The sequence below is a fragment of the Poromitra crassiceps genome (assembly GCF_964638095.1).
Source record: "Poromitra crassiceps genome assembly, contig: HAP1_SCAFFOLD_59, whole genome shotgun sequence".
In the NCBI taxonomy this organism is placed as follows: domain Eukaryota; kingdom Metazoa; phylum Chordata; class Actinopteri; order Beryciformes; family Melamphaidae; genus Poromitra; species Poromitra crassiceps.
Window position 1 is genome coordinate 620,421 of NW_028152258.1, and position 22,337 is coordinate 642,757.

The window sequence follows — 22,337 nt, forward strand, 5'->3', positions numbered from 1 at the left end:
TTATTAAAAAAAAAAAAAAAATTACATTACATTTTTATATAACCCAATAAAGCATTGACTTACTGTCCCCTCTGAAACTGGTAGAGATTTTCGACATAAGTCTCCTCCCAGGAAAAGGAAACCTCTTGCTTCTTCAGAGAAGCCTCCAGATCCTTCCCCCAACTCCTGATGTCTTCAACAGTGGTACCTTGAAAATAGCATGTAAAAACAAAACATAGATTAGCTTAGTGTTTCTCCAACAGTGGTGGTTAGAGGTCAATGGTTCAATTATTAGATAATAAAAAAAAAGGCAAACTTTAAATGAAAAACCATGGAAAAAGGATACGGATGCTGAGACAAGGATTGAGACGCAAGGAGTTCTCCTACCTACTGTATCAATGACTGCACGGTGTATGGGGGCTCTGATATTAAACATGTTTAATCTCCATAGAACTGTATTCAAGGTAATAGATCATATGTAAGGGTTCATGCGCGATGAAGTGTCCATTCTCAGAAATTAATGGACAATGCAGAGGCGCAGTCCATTAATTTCTGATAATGGACACCTCCAAGTGCATTAACCCGCTTATACCATAGTCACTAACCAAAGAAACAAAACAAGTCCATTCATTTCATTCATTCATTTTCATGCATTTTGCAATCTAAATCTAGTTGTCATAACTTTGAGAACCGGAGACAAAATCCCCTAGGCTGCTCAAGATTTTCACAGGATGAAATAGACTCAGACGGCCGCAGCATGTGGCTGATCGCTCATAGGCTACAGTATCAGTAAGTTCAGAGGGGCAGTCGGCATCCTGTGGAATGCAGCCTTTTAGGCTAAGATAATTCAGATTTTCGTTTGTTTATGACAGGTGACTGCTTCCTTGTTGTTGTTATGGTTGCGCTCGAGCGCTTCGGTCAGCTGACAAATGTAAACGTCAGATCTCCGTAAATGCCCGTCATTTTGATCAACTGAGCACACAAGGGTAACCTAAATGGTTACTTTGACCTTTTTTTTCTTCTAAATTTATGAAAGTGACATATTAACACTGAACGGTGGTATAGAGCTCAAACGGCTCTGCTGAGGACATGGCACATGGATATGAATTGTGAACAGACGTTTGCCAGGAACTACTTAGCTAGGTTTACATTATAACAAAATAATGGACACGCTACAGCAAATCAGAATCGAGTATTCACCCAGACCATGGTATAAGCTGGCTTATGTCTTACTCTAGATAAAGTGTGTTAATACTAGTACGGGTCGATAAAGCAAAAATATCATCACAGTATTTGTCTTAGTTCTGAAAATATAACAGAATTTGGAATTATTTAGTTATCCAGTGCTTTTAAATATGCCAAATGTTGTTAGTCAGTGAGTAGGTGAACACTCAAGAGGTTATGAAGGTGCTCCTTGCAAGCAGTTAATTCATATTAGAACACGGCTCTCTCGAATACTCGATTCTGATTGGTCAATCAACAATATTCACCGGTCATTATTTCTCGACAACCGACCGCTGCTCTGCCACACCTGGTATTAATCAGTTGATAAGAGCCTTTTGTCAGCAACCACTAGCCTACTAATTAGGCCAACCAGTTGCAGCTGTGGTGTCTTGTGTGCCAATTACGAATGAAACCACTTTGTGTTGAAAACGCTATTAAAATATTTGAATAATTATTTTTGTCAGATTATTGAATGATTTAGTTGTAGGCCGTGTTCTAAGCGGGATAATGTATACTGAGCCAGTATCAACAGCCAGGGTTTTTCTGCATCTAGAGCAAATGTACATATTTATTCACAATAATCTTCAGGACTGTTGATGGGAGATTTGATACAGGAATCAACGCCTATAGGCTTGCCTGGGGAAGTAAAGTGCCACATCAGTAAATACCGCAACTCGCCCGTAGGTGCATATACAGTATACAGTATACGGCACTTTCTTGATATTATAGGGCTTTGTTTATATGACAGCTTATTTTACTAGTGGTCATCAATTAGCTATTCATCTCTGTACTAGTAAAAGACTCTCCCACCTTTCGCTCAAACAGAGAAGTCCCCTTAGCGCATGTTGAGGGAAGCAACTGTAACTTCATCGTGGCTAAACAGGTTTCAACAAGCACGCTATTGCAAAAGTTAGTGAGTTACCAAACCCCCACCCATAGTACTGTAGGAAACTAAAAAACATTTTTTATAGGGGTAAGTAAAAGAAACACTCAGGGAAAGTTGATTTCTAACCAAATACAAGTAGAGAGAATATCCCTTGTCCCATCGGATTACTTACTGTAACTGTGTTACAACTGTGTTAACCCTCTAGCTCCTATGCACTTTCATCCTTATGCACTTTTATCTCTTCTCTCTTCTATCTTGCTATCCTCCTATTCTTCTCATCCGCACATCTATTGTCTGTAAATATGTTCTAATTTAATTGCCGTTTATACATTTTTTCGTTTAAAACTTTTATTAATTTTTTCTTGTTATTGCTGTACTGTTTTAACCTGGTTGTATGTCGCTTTGGATAAAGGCGTCTGCCAAATATAAATAAAGTAAAGTAAAAGTAAAGTAACTAACCCCTCTTAATCTACCACCCCCCCCCCCCACCCAAAAAAATTGAAGAAAAAAACTCTGAAAAACGAATGCTACTCTTACTAATGCTACTTTATTGCGTCAAAAGTGGAACTGTTGTAGATGGTGTTGCATAGCAGAATGTGATATTGTAAGTCGCTTTGGATAAAAGCATTTGCTAAATGACATAATGTAAATGAGAGAACATGTTACGGAGTACAGGAGTATACAGTATATCAAACCAAAAATGAATTGCCATGTAAAAAGACACCCATAGAAGTACAGTGTGAAGATAATAATTGCATGACAATAATTAACACAAAATGAAGACATAGTTTAAATACCTGGCAAAGACTTCATGAGGTTTGTCAACTCTTTCTTTGACTCCTCCTTTATTTTCTCGGCCTTCAGAAGTCGCTGAGGAATGCCTGTTACTACAAAAAGAGAAATACAGTGCTAAGATTTAACCAAAGACAGAGGCTGGATTATTGACTTTTCTATGTAGAGCAGTGGTTCCCAAAGCGGGGTACGCATATGTAGAGCTACTACAGGGGGTACTTGAGAGCAAGGGGGGAAATTATTGGCAAATTCACTTTCCCATATCTTCGGGACACTTTCAGTCTCATTATCCAAATCCCCATAAGTATTCCGACAGCTTTCCTAGGGCCCAAACGGTTAATTTAACTTATTTTGGATTTTTACACTGAAGCTGTTCCAAATGCATCGCTTGGCCCCTGTTGAATCTCTGCTTAAAGAAACGTAGTCTTTTTTTCAGAGATGTGTTGACACTGCTTATAAATGCATCCCTGAGGCATTTTTTCGGCATTTTAGAAATTTATTTTCAGTAGTTCTTACATCAGCCCATAATGGATTTAATTCACAGTTCCAAAAAGCTTTACCTTTTAGTTGATGTCCTAGACTTGTAGGTAAGCCAGAAGTCTTAGTGGAAGAGTGTCTATCTATCTCTGCATAGAGAACACTGCACAGTGAACTGTAGCAGAGATCCACATCCTCCTGATTACCCCAACAACCCATATGTCTGATAATTTCTAGTAAAACAGTGCAACACAACTCTGATGAAAGAAAGTTATCAGGGAAGACTCTAGGTCGCCTACTTTTATTTAGATCAACTGGGGGCTGAACTGTAGGGTACCTTTGAGCATTGGCTTTAAATTTAGGAAATGGTCAGGCACTTTACACCGATCCCCCAAGTCCCTTCCCCGTGCAGCGCCTTCGGGTGATAGGTAGCATGAAAAAGTAACAAAAAAATATTGTGAAACTCGGTGTTCAAATCTTAAAGCAAAAATATCATCTACTGCCTTATCAACAATGTTAACCTTGAAATACTGAAGTAACTCATCCTTAACAAAAATACCAACCCCACCCGAGGCTTTAATATGCAGATTCCTATTTTGTCAAGTCCAGCCGTCCAAAGCAATTATAGTGTGTATCACACACACACACACACACACACACACACACACACACACACACACACACACACACACACACACACAAACAACTCACTTTGCTTCTGTTGCACTTTGGCAGAGTAGTGCAGGAGAGCATCTGTAAGGAGGTCTGTGCGATGAGATGGGGTCATCTCCTTTGTGATTTTTCCAAATTTTCGCAGGTAGGACCACAAGCGCTCACTCTGCTCCCCATCAGCCAGTCCTGTTCCCTTGTGGAATCGAGTGTTGAACTGGAACTGTAAACACGACATAAAACATCTGTAAAATATTAATCATGCTTAGTTGGTGTATTCATGTCCTCCTCAACGACTTGCCCGATCATGATCAGGAAATTTCAGGGAGCCAACACGGCATAGTTAGAGACATGGATCAAGGTTAATTACTGTTACAACTATGAAGAAATTATGATGAGAACTAGCAGGCTCACAGACAATTAAAAAGAGAGAGGCTTGAATGTGTGAACACTTCTCAACTGTGCTGTGGTCTCTTACCTTCTCTTATGCAATACAGCAAAAAAAAAGTACTGTGGAGACACAATGCTACCCTAAATTCAAGCACCTTCAATGTCTATTTCCACAAACTTTTAAGGCATAGATTTCAATGATTTTAAGGACCCGTGGGGACCCCGAGTCTAGTGCGGTAGTTTTTTGTACTTATTAAAGCACAGTCTATGGAAAATAGACTGTGCATCAGGCTCAACTAGCAAACATCTACTTTCTGATCCAGGTAGAAAATGTTCCTAACCTGACATGCAAGATTGTGCCCATAAGAATGGAACACTGGGACAACAAAGTCCTTGTTGTTCATCAGGTCAGGATAGTGGCGCTAAAGAAATGGCAGAAAAAGTAAAGAAAACACAACTTTAATTCATAACTACACATAGTCAATTGACTGATCCCACACCCTCTTGACCCCAGCAAAGACATTTTTGACTTATCCCCCAGCTCTGTAACAAAAACAAGGTTGCATTTGGTTCCAGGTAAAATGCTTTATTACCTGCTTCCATCAAATCAAGGGGGAAATCCGGAAGTAGGACACAGACAGACAGAGGCAGACAGACAGTCAGTTACAGATAAGCAGGCAGACAGAGAGACAGACACAGACAGAGGGAGAGAGACAGACCGAGACAGACACACAGAGATAGAGACAGACAGAGATGCAGAAATTAGATGGATATATAGTAGGGGTGGGGGAAAAAATCGATTCACCTAAGTATCGCGATTTTTAATGTCACGATTTTTTGGATCGATCTTTTATTCCAGAATCGATAATCGCAAATTAAAAATTTTTTTTTTTTTTTTTGGTGCTTGCAGTCAGGCCACTCACTGAACAGCAGGCCAGGCGCCGCCTACTGGTTTACTAGTGGTTTTATTACTTTATTAGTTAGTCTGAAGTAATAATTACACTTCAGGGTTAAAGTGGGTGCATCTCATTGTAAAATTGGACTTCAAACGGCCCAAATCTGGCTTCAAACGGCCCAAATTTCACGCGCGTTGGCCCATATCGGCCTGGCCTGCTTGGTATCTAATGCCCGGCCTGAATTATGATCCCAGTCCGCCCCTGTTTTTAACTATATCGCCCAGCCCTACTCATGATATATAATATACAGTCTCTAGTGTATGATTCAACTTTTCCCATGTTCTAATCTAGTGTAAAAAAGCAAACAAACTGAAAAAAGAAAAGAAAAAAATAAACAAAAATCGCAATAAATCGTAATATCGAATCGCAATAATCGTAGAATCGCAATACTTAAGAATCGCAATATAAATCGAATCGGCACCCAAGAATCGTGATAGTATCGAATCGGGAGATAAGTGAATCGCCACAGCCCTAATATATAGATAGATAGATATAGATGCAATGATTTTAAAACCTTTCACATTTGCTCTGCAATAGTAACTTAAATATGTAGTGTTACCTGTAGGTGGGGTTTGAGTTTGCACGCGATGTCGTACATGAAAACCATTTTCAGCTGGCGCTCCTCCTGCTCTCTACTGAATTCCTTCAGCAAGAGGACAGCATTTGACAGTCTGAAGAAATTAAGCAAAAAGAGTTAGATTTACACTGCTCCTAGTTCTAGGAAGGTTCCTAGTAGAGGATGGGTCAAATGCAGAGGATGAATTTCCCCATGGGGATAAATAAAGGATAACTTAACTTAAATCAAATAAATGATGTATTTAAGCATATATTTAGCATTAGTTCTTGCAAAAATCAAATACCTTTCTCCAGATTTCAAGTTTAGAAACTTGACTGGATGCTCATGCCTGCAGGTGAGCCCGAATACGCCAGTTTCATCCAGCTTTTTGAACCTGACTCTTGACCGGATTGCACTCCCAGCATGGAATCCAGGACACCCCCCCTTTGAGGGGAAAAGACAGAATCCTTTCATCACTAAGCATGTTACATTGATTTGACATGAGTAACAAAGCAGATCGCTTTCTTAAAACTATCACATGTAGGTGGAATTCTTCTCTCAAATGAAACTATAGTCCTACCTCTGGTTGAGGGTTTGCATGTTCAACAAAACTGTCCACTTCACTCTGATTGAGGAAAAATCTATCTTCATGTTTTGGAGGCTCAAAACTTTCCCCTGACGACTTTTTCCGTGGAAGTCCAAACAGCGCGTCGGCAGCCACACAGAGGGTTCCATTTTCCTAATATAATACAAGCAATGATTAAATATACGCACATGAAATAATAATGCACATCCAGACATGCCATAACAATTATTACTGTACCTTTGGACACATGGGACAGCTGGCTCCATCAGTCAGTCTTGGTGCCAAAACAGAGCAGGCCATCTGCTGGAACTGCCAGTGCCTGAACTCTTCATAGCATTCCTTCACCAAAATGCTATACAGTTCAAGCAGCTAAAACGCAACAAAATAGGAATTTGAAGATTAATAAGATGCCAATAATGTGAGCCCTGCTAATGTGGTAGAAAAGGAATTCCATATTCATAACATAAGATCCACCTGAGTTGAAGGAAAGGCTTCCTGGATCGCTGAAATGATTCCCCTCATGGAGACCCCACATTCCAGTTGGAGAAGAGAAATTAGTCTCATCAGACTCAAGGATATGGCTGTTTGTGGGCGTCTGGGTGAAGCTGGCCACAACCCCAAACGGATAAGAGTTGCATGTTCTGATTCGCACATACAGAATGTGCAAACAACAACATGCATTCTTGCTGCAACAAAAAGGATTTTACAAATGATTAATCTTTCAGGGGGCTGTGTTTTTATAATTAGTGTGTTAGATTAATTGTTCCGACTGCACATTATGATGCTCTGTGATGCTACATACTGTATCTTGCTGTATACAAAATATAAACATTGTTCACACTGTAGAAATCATAGAATCAAGCACTTTTGTCCAGAAAATCTGGTATTATATGGAATATTGACAAAGAACAGCCAATAACTGTGTATTTTCTATGAAAATACATGTTCCTTACATAAACTAGACCCTGCATGTCTCTGCTTCCACAGCATAGCTTAGTATCAAATAGTGGTCCAGAGTTCTAAACGTATGCTTTAAGTTGTAGTTTTAAACACTGATCAGAACACCTTTTTTTAAAACACACATTTGCAGTATTCTGAATAGGTTCTGCCATGGAACACCAAAACGGAATACCTTTCTGATCAAATACATGCAGCTGTCGTTTGTAGGATGTCATGCAGGTGTGTCCATCATGCCTTTTCCAATCCCACCTGAAGCCATTTGGCACCCTCTTCACGTATGCGTTACCCTATAGTAAATATACCATAAAGAGCTGACATGTTAATATTTACTTCAATAGAGACAGTCTGCATGTTTGGGAACGCCCATACAGGCTCTAGGAACGCCCACAATAGACGCTGGGTTAGCTGGTTCAGCCTTGCTGGGGGCGTGGTCAGGGTGGGGTAAATTCCCCCGTTCTATCCATTCAGCAAAGTTATAATTTAGCTGATAGCCCAGCCCAGGCAGACACGATCGGGGATTTAACCACCGAAGTAAACGCACATCTGAGCAGACGTCTTGTGTTCTGCTCTAGAACCCCCAAACATGTAGTTTAGAGCCACAGCACCGTCTTTTGGTGAGTCAGCCCATGAGATATATTGGCGGTTTTACCCCACTCGCGCACCAGCCGTTTAACATTTTGTGGGCGTTCCCAGACATGCAGACTGTCTCTATAGAGGGTATGCATGTGATGTCACAGAGGCAGAAGTCACTGTGGGGTCACGCCCACTGAGTCACAGCAAGACTGAGCTTGAATGCAGTAATCAGCCTAGATAACTGACACCTGCTGCTCAGGGAGGAACTTGACACTCATTTTGACACTAATGCCTACCCCACACTACAGGATAATTTGCAAGATTATGGCCAAGATTCCCCCCTCCCGATTTTCTCGGGGGTGCTCCCGATTTGATGCGCGTCGGGCAGATAATCTTCCCAAATGATCCTGTAGTGTGTGGGGTTCAAAGATTCACAATCGGGAAGACTGCCTCTTCCCGATTGTGAATCGGGCATATCTAACATGTTAGATATTTACAACCCGACAGGCGATTGCATCTTGAGCAGAGAGCCAGTAGTAGCTGCGTTTCCATTAGTTTTTCGCAAAATAATCTGGTCCGCGTTCGCCCGCAGCCCCGCACAGAAACAAAGAACGAGGAAATTGTCATCGAGGTGAAATACCCGTGCGTCTTTGAACGGGACGGAAAACTAATGCTATACTGCAAAGCATGTAGCCTACAGCAAGCGCTTAGGTCTCATGCTTCCCGCATCGGCGAGTGTCCGCACGGAAAAGTGAGTCAAATCAGCAGACGCGCCCCTCCACACAAGGCACCTGTGCAGACGGTTTTCGCCTGGCCGTGCACAGTAGGCCCACACCCCGAATGGACGCGGCTGTCCGCGCAAATATTAGTTAAACAAATCCTTTCAGTGCAAATGCATTATAAAAACAAAAAATAAGATTTGTTTAGAAAACGAAATGACACAAATGTATTATTATTATTATTATTATTATTATTATTATTATTATTATCATTATTACTACTACTACTACACCCGGTGCGCACACTGAATAGGCATTTTAAAAGTTAACGTCAAGCCCTGCTTCCAAGGTGAATCTTCGGCATAATCTTCTAGTGTGTGGGGTTGCGTTTGAACAGACGCGATTGTGTGTGTGTCCCAAGATTGAAATGTTAAAAAATCGGCTCTCTCTGTCCTGTAGTGTGTGGGCTCTCAAGATTTTTATAATCTTCAAGGATTTGAAAATCCTGTAGTGTGGGGTAGGCATAATTCCCCATGAAACACCTCGTGCTGAGTAACATGCATTGAGTCATTGATTAATTGCTTGATAGTTTAGAAAAAGTCCCCTTCCCAAGGTTATAGAGATGTGAAATTCCTCCCCTTCCAGCATGGTACCATATCTTAAATAAATCTGTACCTTAGTTAATAACAATAAAAAAAACATAATTTGTTCGTCATTTGAGCTGTGTAATGAATTAGACATCTAACGATTGTTTATTAATAAAGATAATTTTAAAGTCCAGAATGTTTACTGACTTTCAATCATATTTATGCAATTCCATTAATGTTTAACAATCCCCAGTGTGCAGAAATTGTCAAATGCACCATTTTACAATAGGCGAAAATTACATACAGTATTTGTACTGCATGCAGAAGAGTGCATGGTTCTTGCCCAAAACTACTTGAGATTAGGATAAATTTAGCATGTCTATACAGGGGAGGCTTGTAGGTACCCATATAACCCATTTCCATGAACATATATTGAGTTGACAGGTCAAGGGAACATTTGGAAAATGGTGATGCCAGTTTTTACCTCACCAAAATGTTGTCTCGCTTTGAATCAGTAGGTATTTAGCCCCCTTACCAACAAGGTACCATGAAAAGCTTGGTCTCATTGGAAACCTGAGGTTGTCTAGAATCAAATGGTATGTGTATCTTTGGGCTCGCTCAAAAACTGAGTGAGCTACACTCTCTGAAAGACAGAGTTGCTAGCACTTCTGCCAGCAATCTCGCAGGTCTCATAGGGGTAATAAAACATAGAAAAAAACACATTTTGGACAGGTTTTGTTCTTGGGATCATCAAAATCTTTATTTTAGAGGTCCTAGGGATGCCAAAAATCCAGGTTAGAAAAATATATCAGGATATATATCGTGGACCCCTCCTAGGTGCTCTACTAATTATAGTGATAAGACAAGTCTGAGACAGTGGCATATTCACTGCACATAGGTGCACATGTCATGTGCATACATTAGACGTGCTTAAACATTTTAAATTCGATGTATTTGACATACAGGTGCAAATAGCATGTATATTATTAGACATACAATTAAACATTAGACATACGTAATGGTAGCAGCTGCAGTGCGGTACGGTACGGCTACTACACTATTTGTGTATGTTAAGCAAGAAGAGAGGAGAGGCAAAAGTTGAATTAAGTTATGTTATTTAGACTGGTACTATTTTTGTTGACAATATTGTAACAATGGACACATTGTCTGAAATCCCTCATCTATAGGCTTGTAAGGAGAGGAGAGGAGAGGAGAGGGGAGGGGATGGGATGAGAGGAGAGAGGAGGGGGTGAGGTGTGGAGAGGAGAGAAGAGGAGAGGTGGGGAGAGACAAAGTTGAATTAAGTTGTAATACATACAACAAACATATTGTAAGTGTGATATACATTTTAATTTTATAACAATTGTATTACAAAGATTATTATTATTATTATATACCATTATTATTATTATATACCATTATTATATATACTTGGTGCTTGTCTACAAAACATAAAGTCTCACAGTAAATTAACCAATTCTGTGTGGAGGACTAGTTAGTTACTATTAATAGTTAGTAACTATTAAAATAATCATATAAAAATACGAAAAATAAAAACAATGGGTTTGTTGGGTTGCTAAGATGTTTGTTCACGTTCCATATTCCATATTTTGAAATAATACCCGTAGGTCACGGATATCCTGGGGTCTGGGTTGTCATAACGAGAGGGGTCCATGCTACTGTAACGTTATATCAATTTTTGGTCATATCGACCAAGACCAGGCCAATTCTATTCACAGCTCGTAGTGTATGCTAGCTAGCTAGCGCTAAGCTAACACTGATTCAATGTCGCCATATGTTTGAACCAAATGCTGTACAACACAAACAAGTTGCAAACCATTAATACTTACGCTCACACGTATAGTGATGCAGCTGATGCTATCATGTTGTTTTGTTTATTGTACTGTACAATAACGTAACGAACTCTGATAGGACACATAGGTTGGCGTGTGTATGTATTCCAGTAAATATAATAATGCATCCGTTATTGCATACGCATAAACAACAAACTAACGCTGGTGTTAAATAAAAAATCAAGATAAATCAATTTGGTCATTCAGTGGCATTTTACTGCCATATAACATAACTAACGTAGCACATAAGTAATCTCCAAAAACACAGTGTTGAAACACACTAGTGTATGCTGGGAAACTCTGGTCTGGTTGAGAGACGGGTAAACGGCATAGTCATACACCATAGTCTGTATTCAATCGTTTTCAATTGGAAAAACAGTCTGTAGCTATTCAATCCACCTCAATCTGTATTAATCAAATTTAATTCATTCCGCCAATCAGACAATATCAAAAACATCATGGTGATGTCACATCACAATTGGATCCGGAGTGGGAAAAAACATGGCAAAATACATAATATCACACATGAATGCTGAAGTGTGTCATGTTTACCTGTGAATTTGTGGGTGCGTGTGTTTGTGGCTGGCTGTGAATATGTCTGTGTGTGTGTGTGAGTGGGTGGGTGTGTGTGTGTGTGTGTGTGTTGCGCGTAGGGAATCTACAGAATAGCCTGGGAATACATTAGTAGGCTATACATTAGTAGGCTATACTAGCTAAGATAGCCTGCATAACATGCAATTATGGAATATTTGCATGCACAACATGCAATTATGGAATATTTGAATGGTGGATACATTGGTATAAGATGGCCTTGACAGGCACGCAAAGGATATAAGGGGCATGGAAGGAAAAAACTGTGTGTTCACTCGCAGCTAATCATAGCTTTCAAGGGGCGTTACGTGCTGCCGGGAACGCCCCTGATCTCGCCGCTATTCGTAGCTTTCAAGGGGCGTTACGTGCTGCCAGGAACGCCCCCCCTGATCTCGCCGCTATTCGTAGCTTTCAAGGGGTGTTACGTGTTGCCGGGAACGCCCCACCTGACGGTCAAAAAACAAACAAGTTTATTATAAGCGGAAGTGATTGTGAAATCGACAGAACACCGGCCGTGGTAATAGACAATGTCACGTGGGGGATGGGGTGGGATGGGCTGGCAGGGGAAGCCTGGGTCTCTATGGTTGAGTCAGAGAAAAACATCAACAAGCAGAGGAATCTGTCGTTAGTGGTGGGGTGAGATTGTGAAACACCAGCGAGCAGAGGAATCTGTAGGCTAGTTTAGTAGTTCCTAAAATGGGCCAAATGTATTTGGCCGAGATAAAAAAATTAACAACTAGTTGTTAGATGGTCTAATTACATTTTGTCTATGGTTAAAACTTTTGCCCGTGTTCAAAAAACATCATGTTGCAACGCTCTGCTGATAGGGGGTGATAATTAAATTGCAAAAAAAAAAAAAAAAAACGCTACTGCTGGGGTCTGTTGGTATGAGGGGAAAATGGAGAAGTGCCCTTTGGAGAACAAGTGAAATAAAGCCTTTTTGCTCAAAATGGCTTTAAACACAGGTTAAAATGGAGAAGTGCCCTTTGGAGAACAAGTGAAAAAATTGACTTTTCACATAATGGTTTAAAAACAGGTTAAAATGGAGAAGTGCCCTTTGAGGAACAAGTGAAAAATAGACTTTTCACAAGAAAGTGATTTACACAGGGTGAAATGGAGAAGTGCCCTTTGAGGAACAAGTGAAAAATTGACTTTTCACAAAAAAAAGAAGCCACGCCCCTTTGATGACGTAGATGCCCTAAACACGCCCACCTAGAAAAATGAGTTTGTTTTGTTTATTTCAATGCTACCCACCCTATTATACTACTACAATTGATGAAACCCTTGACCTTGTATTCCTTCCCTGTACCCACTGAGCAAGAATACGTCCAAAGAACGTCATATGAACGTAATTTTTGGACGTCCCAAAGAGCTCCACCGAGGAGCCAGACTGGAAGTTTTTATGACGTCTTTTCATGACGTCTTCTGAACCTCCAAAGTTTGACATCCATAGGATGTCATCAGAATTACTTCTTCTGAACGTCTAATATTAGACGTTCAGAGGATGTCTTCTGAGCGACGTCTTATTAACGTCCAATGTTTGATGTCCAGAGGATGTCTTCTGAACAACGTCTTCTGAACGTCTTTGTTGGACGTCCTAAAGACGTTCAGAAGATACGTGCAAAGGATGTCTTCAGAACGTCTTTGTCAGACGTCTAAAATATGTCTACTGAGGAGCCAGAATGGACGTCTTTTTATGACGCCTTGTCAACGTCTGTTGTTGACGTCCTGAATACCTCTTTATAAAAGTTTAAAAATAAGTTCAAATGTGGTTATTTTTTGGACGTCTTGTAACGTGACGTCTTTTTAGACGACACCTTTTAGACCTCCACATGTATACTGCTATACAAGACAATCTATACAAAGTTGGCCTTACTTACAAATAACAATTTCTCAAACTATTTAATTATCACTTACATTTATTTGAACGTCATAATCCAGGACAGACAACAGTAATAGTAATAACATTAATATACACATATATACATATCGATATATTGCGATTTCCTACTTTTTCAACTGCAAATGATGTCCCCAAAGGAAAACTTTGTCAACATCTGGTTTATATAAGAACAATTTTCCAGTCTGTACATCTGACTTCAACCATTTTATTGCAGCAACATTGTCAAGTTGACAGACCAACAACTTTCATAAAGTCATGTCATAGTTGCATGCACTTGACAAACTGAACTGTTTGTTGCAGTCTACTTACGGTCCACCTTAACTGGATGTGTGGACTACTGTACTTAGGTAGCTTTTGAACAATGCTACTTCACTTCACTTCACTTGCACAAAACATCTTGTGCAGCCCATTCAGTAACTAGGGAATTTGTAAAATACTGTTATGACAAAACTGTTACTGTTAAAACAAAATGAAAAGATGCTACAGTTTGTTTACTGCTGGCCTTGGAACTAAAGTTTATAAAAAAAAAAAAAGAAGAAAAAAGCAAAAACCTCCTATGAATGACCTCCCTTTCTGGCTGGTGCATGTTTGAGGTGCTCTGCAGCATGTTGGCGGATAACCTCCTCCGTTGCATCCTTATTCCATTTCAGTACAGCAGCTGCAAGAGTTGAAAAAGACAAAAATTATAAATGTGCAATTTTAGTCTAATTATCTTGTGCTCTGGCCTCTGGGTTGAAATAGGTATCGCTGTTATCTACTTGGAAGAAAGCAGAAGTTCAAATAATAAAAACAAACCCTAAAAACTACATCAAGTGTGTTTTCATTTTCATCTCTGTGGGCAGTGGTGGCCTAAAGGTAGGAAGCAAGCTCGTGACAAGAAGGTTGTAGGTTCAATACCAAAAGAGTGGGTAAAGTGAAAAGCAGCACTTGCCCCTCCCTCATTACCACCACTGAGGTGACCTTGAGCAAGGCCCTTAACTCTGACCGCTCCAGTGCAGCTGATCAGTGGCCAGCAGATCAGACTGTGGTTGCTGGTCAGCTTCCAGGTGTGAATGTGTGTAAGAATGTGAACAGGGTACTCTTGAAAAAGAGACCATTGCTCCCCCTGTATAACATAAAAAAGGTAACAGTTTTCTTCCCCTATGCAACGTGAAATATGGGCTTACCTTTTAGTGCTCTGTAATGGTTGGTGGTCTCCAGACCCATCTTCTCTTTTTTCCCTTTCCCCTTCATATTGAAGTTGGCCATGAGGGAATTATTGAAGAGCCTGAAGAAAAATAAATGTGATTTACACAGAGGTGGGAGTAAGTCACACATATGCAAGTCACAAGCAAGTTTCAACCTTTAAGTCTCAAGCAAGTCTAAAGTTAATGTGAGAATCAAGCAAGCAAGTCCAAATCACTGCTCTATGTAAAGACATTGTTCAGGCCGGGCAAGCAGATGACAAGTCAAGCCACACTGTATGAAATTCTGGCCCGTTTCCACATTTAAAGCTGCTGTAAGTGATTTCCTCATTTTGCATAGTTCCGGTGGCATTTTCAGCACTGCAGTTAGCAGTCCCCCCCTACAGCATTGGCTTTCGGCCTGTGAACACGCACAGAGGACCGCCACTTTGTAGAGTTCTGTCTCCTGATTGGATAAGGTGGGGAGGCTCCCAGAAAAAAATCAGTTTTGCTGTGGGGCGGAGGGACTGAGAGATCCATGTCATTGACCAAATAATTTATATTAGTGATAGCTGTCAGAATGTCGAGCTGTTTTACACTTATTTTAACCAAAAATATCACAGCAGCTTTAACTCAATTAAAACACAGTGGTCAGATGTCTGATGAGAGAGAATGCAGATGTCTCTGTGTGTGTGTGTGTGTGTGTGTGTGTGTGTGTGTATGAGAGAGAGATTATTGAAAACAGTTCATGAAACATACCGGTCAAGGACTTTGTGGACACAGTCCTTTAGATCCTTCCCTCCAATTCGGGCAAGTTGCAGCACCTGGAAAAGGTCCATTAAAAAACAATTTTCAGAATATTAAAGACCCCCTAAAGTCATGCTTCAAGATGTGTATAAAATACTTTGAATAATAATTTGTGTCTGATGGTTTTTCCCCACAAAAAAGTTAAAACCCCTCCGCACCCTTCTCTGTCAAGAAACGAATCCAATCCCCCGGACAACACCACACTTTGCTCCCCTGATCTCAGCAATGCCTTCCTCCACTAACAAAATCTCCCAAATCAATAGCTACTGCCTCCATCACCAACTCCTCCACCCCCACCCCCACTAATCTTCCCTTTGGCCGATTACACGCCCCCCTCTTCTCTGCAACATTAACCTGCAACATGCTCTTTAAATCCCGACTCCAAACCTACCTGTTATCCCAAGCTTACAACCTCCCCTACCCTTAACCACCTCTTCCTACCTCGCCACCCACATTTTACACCTCCCTCTCTTCTGTCTGGCCACTGTCCCTCCCACACACTCCCTCCTTCCCCTCTGTTTCCATATATCCCTAATCAACGTGAGTTACTTGTATCTGTTGCCTGTTGTTATCTTGTTTTCTATGTACTCATACTGTGTCAGCATCTTAGGGTAATTGAAAAGCACTTTATAAAATAAATGAATTATTATTCTTTATTATTAATTATCTTGTTAAAATCCTTAAAATGGCTTCCCCTCCCTCTTTTTCATTTAAAAATCCAAAGCAACCAATCAGGGTTATCTAGATTCTAGAACATAACTAGCCAATCACAGCATACAACACATGCTTTTCAACACATTCTCACTCATTACAAAGTGACGACAAGGGTTCCTGACCGATTAAAAATGTGTTAACTGCTGAATACTGGACAGGGATTGGCTCCAGGATTCGTGATGTCACGAATCTTGCCTGTTGAAAACGGCCTTGGCTGGGTTTCCCAAAAGCTTCTTAGCGCTAAGAAGCTTCTTAGACCCTTCTTAAGGCTCCACGGGAGGGGTCTAAGAAGCTTCTTAGTACTAAGATACTTTTGGAAAACCCGGGCCTTTTCAGTTAGCTCTGATAAACGTTCCACTTTCAGCAGACGATTGTGGAAACAGCCTTCTAGTGTCAAACTCTGCACAGACATCATTCTGCACAGTGAAGCTCAAACATCTAACAAGAAGAAAAACTGATTTTTTACTTTAGGGGGGCTTTAAAAATGTACTTCTTCAATGCTATACTCCAGTAGGCCTATATACGCTCGTTCCCCATGAGTGCACTGGAGCAATGCATTTATCCATTAACCGAAAACATTTGGAACAAGGGCACTACTGTTATTACTTTCAGACTCTTGTTAATCCTACCAGGTTATTAAAAGTGTTGCTGTCCTCAAGGTGTAGCTCCTCTCTCTGGAAGTCCTCCATGGTGTCCAACCTCTCCACATGGGTGGCTGAAAGGGCAGGCGCACTTCGGCAAAGGTTTTTGATGTCCGTGTGCATGTCAAACAATTTCTCCAAGACTCTTTTCTGAAATTCTGAAATAAAAAAGAACACAAATGTTGATAGTGATGACTTTCTGTAATAGTCATTGAGGATGTTCGACTGAGTGTAAGTTCTGTATTTTACTAAGACCAAAACTGGCCTAACTAAGTAGCACAACGTTAATTGCTAATGTTAGCGCAGTTGGCCTGCCGACAGCCATATCTGGAATAAATACAAATATATTTTCTTAAGCGGTGCAGAATACTGCATTCGCTTCTAGGAGTGACACGTCTTTTAGGGGTCACCTGACCTAACCATAACTCTAGGGCACAAACCTTTTGTGCCCAAGGCACACCTGTATTCATATCATGAAAAATAATCTGGAAATGTTTTTTATTTACTTCACAAATGTATTTACTTAACTAGTGACATCATTTTAGATGTTTCATAATAAGTCTATAGCTGGTTGAGTCCCCTTTTAGTTAGGCAGGTTGTCACAAAATCCCACGGCACACCTGGCCTTGCCTCACAGCACACCATTTGGGAACCACTGCCCAAGGGGTACGCATCCCCCAGTTTGACCTGCATTCATCAACAACTACTACATCCCCATATACAGTGAAAGGAAAGATATTGCAGTATCCCTTTAATTATCTAAATTCAGCAATTGAAACAATTAATGGTTTGACAGCTCAATTTGAAACACTTTAGCACTTACTTGCTTCGGGCATTGGGAATCCGGCTGGTGCCCTCTGAGACCCTGCATCTGTAGTACATGTAAAACAAAAGTGTTCAGGAAATTACCAAGTGACATTTCTGAGAGAGAACAGATTTGGGCCCCAAGACGCAGTTGTCAGAAGTTTGCATACACTTAGGTTGAGGTCAAAAAAACTAATCCAAAAGATTCCACGTTCAAAAAATGTGTTTGCTCAGCCGGTTAGAACATGTAATTTCTGCATGACAAATATTTAAAAATAAACTTTTTTTTAAAGACATTACTTCACTTAAATGACAATATCACAATTACAGTGGGTCAGAACTAATCATTGAATTGCAAAGCGTTTTGATGGATACTTGAAGCAGGCTTTGAACAACTCACCATGCCTCAGCCTGACACTGTCCCCGCCCCTGGAGCTGTTGTTTTGCCTGGATCCACCACTGTCCCTGGAGCTGTTGTTTTGCCTGCCACCACTGTCCCTGTTTTGCCAGGGGTTGACACTGGGACTGTTTAACCTGGTGCTGACACTGTGCCTAGAGCCATCTGTGGGCCTGGAGCCACCGCTGAACCTGGGGCTGACACTGTGCCTGGAGCCATCTGTGGGCCTGGAGTCACCGCTGGACCTGGGGCTGAGTCTGTGCCTGGAGCCACCGCTGGGGCTGGGCCTGACCCTGGGACTGACACTGGGCCTGGAGCCACCGCTGGGGCTGGGGCTGAACCTGGGACTGACACTGGGCCTGGAGCCACCGCTGGACCTGGGGCTGAACCTGGGACTGACACTGGGCCTGGAGCCACCGCTGGGGCTGGGCCTGACCCTGGGACTGACACTGGGCCTGGAGCCACCGCTGGGGCTGGGGCTGAACCTGGGACTGACACTGGGCCTGGAGCCACCGCTGGGGCTGGGCCTGACCCTGGGACTGACACTGGGCCTGGAGCCACCGCTGGGGCTGGGGCTGAACCTGGGACTGACACTGGGCCTGGAGCCACCGCTGGACCCGGGGCTGAACCTGGGACTGACACTGGGCCTGGAGCCACCGCTGGGGCTGGGCCTGACCCTGGGACTGACACTGGGCCTGGAGCCACCGCTGGGGCTGGGCCTGACCCTGGGACTGACACTGGAGCAATCACTGAACCTGGGGCTGACACTGGGCCTGGAGTGCCTGGAGCCACCGCTGAACCTGGGGCTGACAATGGACCTGGAGCCATCTCTGGACCTGGAGCCATCTCTGGACCTGGAGCCATCTCTGGACCTGGAGCCATCTCTGTGCCTGGAGCCATCTTTGTGCCTGGAGCCATCTCTGGATCTGGAGCCATCTCTGGACCTGGAGCCATCTCTGTGCCTAGAGCCATCTTTGTGCCTGGAGCCATCTCTGGACCTGGAGCCATCTCTGGACCTGGAGCCATCTCTGTGCCTGGAGCCATCTTTGTGCCTGGAGCCATCTCTGGACCTGGAGCCATGTCTGGACCTGGAGCCATCTCTGGACCTGGAGCCATCACCGTCATGTGTAGAGACTGAAAAACACACAAAGCATGTTCTTAGATTTAACATCACTAACACGTATCACAAACTAACAGCTGACTGGTTTAATGTGACAAATACTCACTTGGTGTGATAATTTCCCTAGCCAGGCCACCATGTTCCACCGGGATGGATAAGCGAGGATTTTCAGAGCCTGAAACATTTAAATGACCCTGTAGCTACTTTCAACCTGTGTATATTAAATAATTAATTACTATATTTATTAAATTGTGATCAATACTCACAAGGAGGCTTTACTTTTGATGGTGGAGGGGGAAAGGGGTCCATGCTCGCCTGCTCCTCCTCCTCAGAATCTTTTAAGAGTGCAATTCAAAATGTGATATAAAACATGTTCAGGCCCAGTTTCTCCCCAATAAATACAATTTCAGATTCCTAAATTAATTGATAAAACATACCAACAACATAATCATCCAATTTTAGGTTACGTTTTCTTTTCCTCTTCGTAACCACCTCGTCCATGTCATCATCTCCTTGGCTGGACTCGGCTTGGCTGGTCTGATTGTAGTCATTGCATTCTTTTTCCTCAGCTAGAATTAACATATTTCAACTGTAAAAACCATTTGACCCAGCATATTTTTATTTTTTTGCTGAGGAATGAAACCATTCATTAATCAAAACCTACCTGATCTTGTTTTTATTTTGATAAACTGGAAGGTCATCCAGTCATCCTCGGGGTTCTGCTTCTTCTTGAAAGCTGCTTCTAGTACCTTTACATTCTTTGAATTTGGCCATCGCACGATTTTCTTCTTTTGGTCTATCCAATTTTCGGGAACTGTACCCTCTGTCTCTTTTCCATTCTCCACCCACACAGCCTTGGCATACATGATCTGGAAAGGACAGTATATGTTACTTTCAGGTTTGACATTTTAATTTATCCACAGCAGTTTGTAGTGCTGGAGATTTGTATCATGTGCTAGCCTGCGTTAAAGAAAAAGAATATCCAATTGATATTTAATCAAATCTGCTCTATTCATAAATCCCAATATCGATATTTTAATATAATGCTTTTTCCCGTGGATGCATGCAGTTTTAACCCTGTTACGAGATTTCGTCTCCATGTGTAAATATATATATTTTTAACAATACACCAGGTTAGAGGGTTCGTTGTACAATTTACAGGAACAGTTCTTTGAGAATCTCTAATATCCAAGCCAAATTGGTATTGTAACTGAAATATCGAATGTTAACGTAAATTGATTCGGGACAGTGTGTGGGAATCGCATTGGGAAATCAGTGGTGACACCCACCCCTATTTGTACGGTCCCTAGGAATCAAACCCAAGACCATTATTGATATCACCTTGTTCTACCAATTAGGCTACACACGAACACATTTCTACAATAATTACCTATGACATTATTATGAAATATTTTTCATTGCAATCATTAACATACTGAGCAGGTCAAGATGTTAGTGTGCAGGTCAATATGTTACCGTGCAGTTTAATGTGCAGGTTAAGATGTTACTGTGCAGGTTAAGATGGTAATTAGTTAATGAAGAGAGTTTAGAGTTAAATTAAACCTTTACAAGTGGTGTTCCACACCATGGCGAAGGGGTATGAGGACATAACCACCAGTTTCTTGCGGGAGGCAGGCCACCTTGCGGAAGAGATCCTTTTCACGCAGTAGTCCTCTTTCCATTCGGCCCTGCACATTACCTGTGCATACGATATTTAGGAGTTTGGAGCTGCATGGTTGTTCAAATAATGGTGAAGTGTGGCGCTGGTGCAGAATTTCACACATCAAAGTGCCGTCTGCATTCTTTGCCCGAATGAAAGCAAAGCTCTCATCTCTCAAGAGAAAACAACGGTCTCTTTCTTTGACAGAAACAAACACTTTAGGCTGTGTTTTGCACTCGTCCACTTCTGCATGTTCCATTTCTGCCAAACGCCTAGTGACCTGTTCCAGGGGGCTTCTCCCACTCCTCACATACTTCTTGATTTTTTGCAGGTAGTTCTCAAAAGGAAAAGCGGAAATGTCATTTAACGAACAGTTGAAGTGTCTGACATCTTCATGAAGATGGAGTAGTCCATGTACATTGTACACAGCAAAGGTTTGGCCATAGAGATGAGCACAGCACTTGACAAAATGTTTCAGTAGTTCATTGGCAAATTGGAGATAACCATTCCGAGTCCTCTCATCTGACTCCAGCAGGATCGACATGGCCACAGTCAAGGACAGGAAATGTTTGTATCTTCCAGGGGACAACACAGTTTTTAGTACCACAGGTCCTGTGTATAACAAAAACTGCCGTAGTTCGGTGGCCTTCCACCTATCCACTTCATCTAAACCCCGGGGTTGCCGAGCAAATTCACTTGGCATCTTCCCTCTCAGCGACGTCAGTTTTCGGGTTATTTCTTGCCTTTGCCTGACAGATAAACGACAAAATCTTGGGCCACGACTAGTCAAAAATCTTAACAGTCGTCGGACTACTCCCAAGCTTACCATATGCATGTAATCTAATACGAATGAGCTGACACAAGGAATTCCTGACGCAATGAAGGGGCTGATACCGTTTTGGTGGGTGCTGTACTCCACTCTACTGAAAACTTCGTCTGTTCGAGAAGTGCATACCGGTTTATTGAAAACGATTGTCTCCTCGACACGAGCACCTCTGATTATACATCTCTCACAACTCTCATAGGCAGTATGACCCTTAATACATTTGAGATATGCCCTTGCTGGCGCATCACAGATGAGAGCTTCAATATGGACTGTGTAAGTCTGGCCTTCATAAATTATCCCAGTGTCTTTGAGATGTTTGTACTCAGTCAAAAAATCATGAAGATACTCCTCAAGGGGACGATGCTTACGTTTTCCACTAAACATAGCTACAATAAATGGATCAAAATGGTTCAACTTCGCTAGTATTGGCCAGAATTCGATACCACTACTTTTGAAAAGCGGGAGGCCATCAATGTTTACACTGAGGTGTAAGACATTACTCTC

General features: G+C 41.6%; 1 protein-coding gene across 1 annotated transcript in view; it reads right to left on the bottom strand.

Moving 5' to 3' along the window:
* The window catches only part of LOC310800744 (uncharacterized protein), a gene marked incomplete at both ends in the record, with an annotated part of 35,956 nt that extends 16,027 nt beyond the window's left edge, over positions 1-19,929 (bottom strand). Inside the window, 13 exons of the mRNA XM_083664679.1 lie at positions 64-187; positions 2,887-2,976; positions 4,070-4,250; positions 5,933-6,044; positions 6,234-6,373; positions 6,510-6,668; positions 6,753-6,884; positions 6,990-7,120; positions 14,267-14,359; positions 14,868-14,968; positions 15,624-15,688; positions 17,015-17,184; positions 19,815-19,929. Of these exons, the coding sequence (XP_083520805.1) occupies positions 64-187; positions 2,887-2,976; positions 4,070-4,250; positions 5,933-6,044; positions 6,234-6,373; positions 6,510-6,668; positions 6,753-6,884; positions 6,990-7,120; positions 14,267-14,359; positions 14,868-14,968; positions 15,624-15,688; positions 17,015-17,184; positions 19,815-19,929 (1,613 nt within the window). The remainder of the gene's footprint in view (positions 1-63; positions 188-2,886; positions 2,977-4,069; positions 4,251-5,932; positions 6,045-6,233; positions 6,374-6,509; positions 6,669-6,752; positions 6,885-6,989; positions 7,121-14,266; positions 14,360-14,867; positions 14,969-15,623; positions 15,689-17,014; positions 17,185-19,814) is intronic.
* Between the last annotated feature and the right edge of the window lie 2,408 nt (positions 19,930-22,337).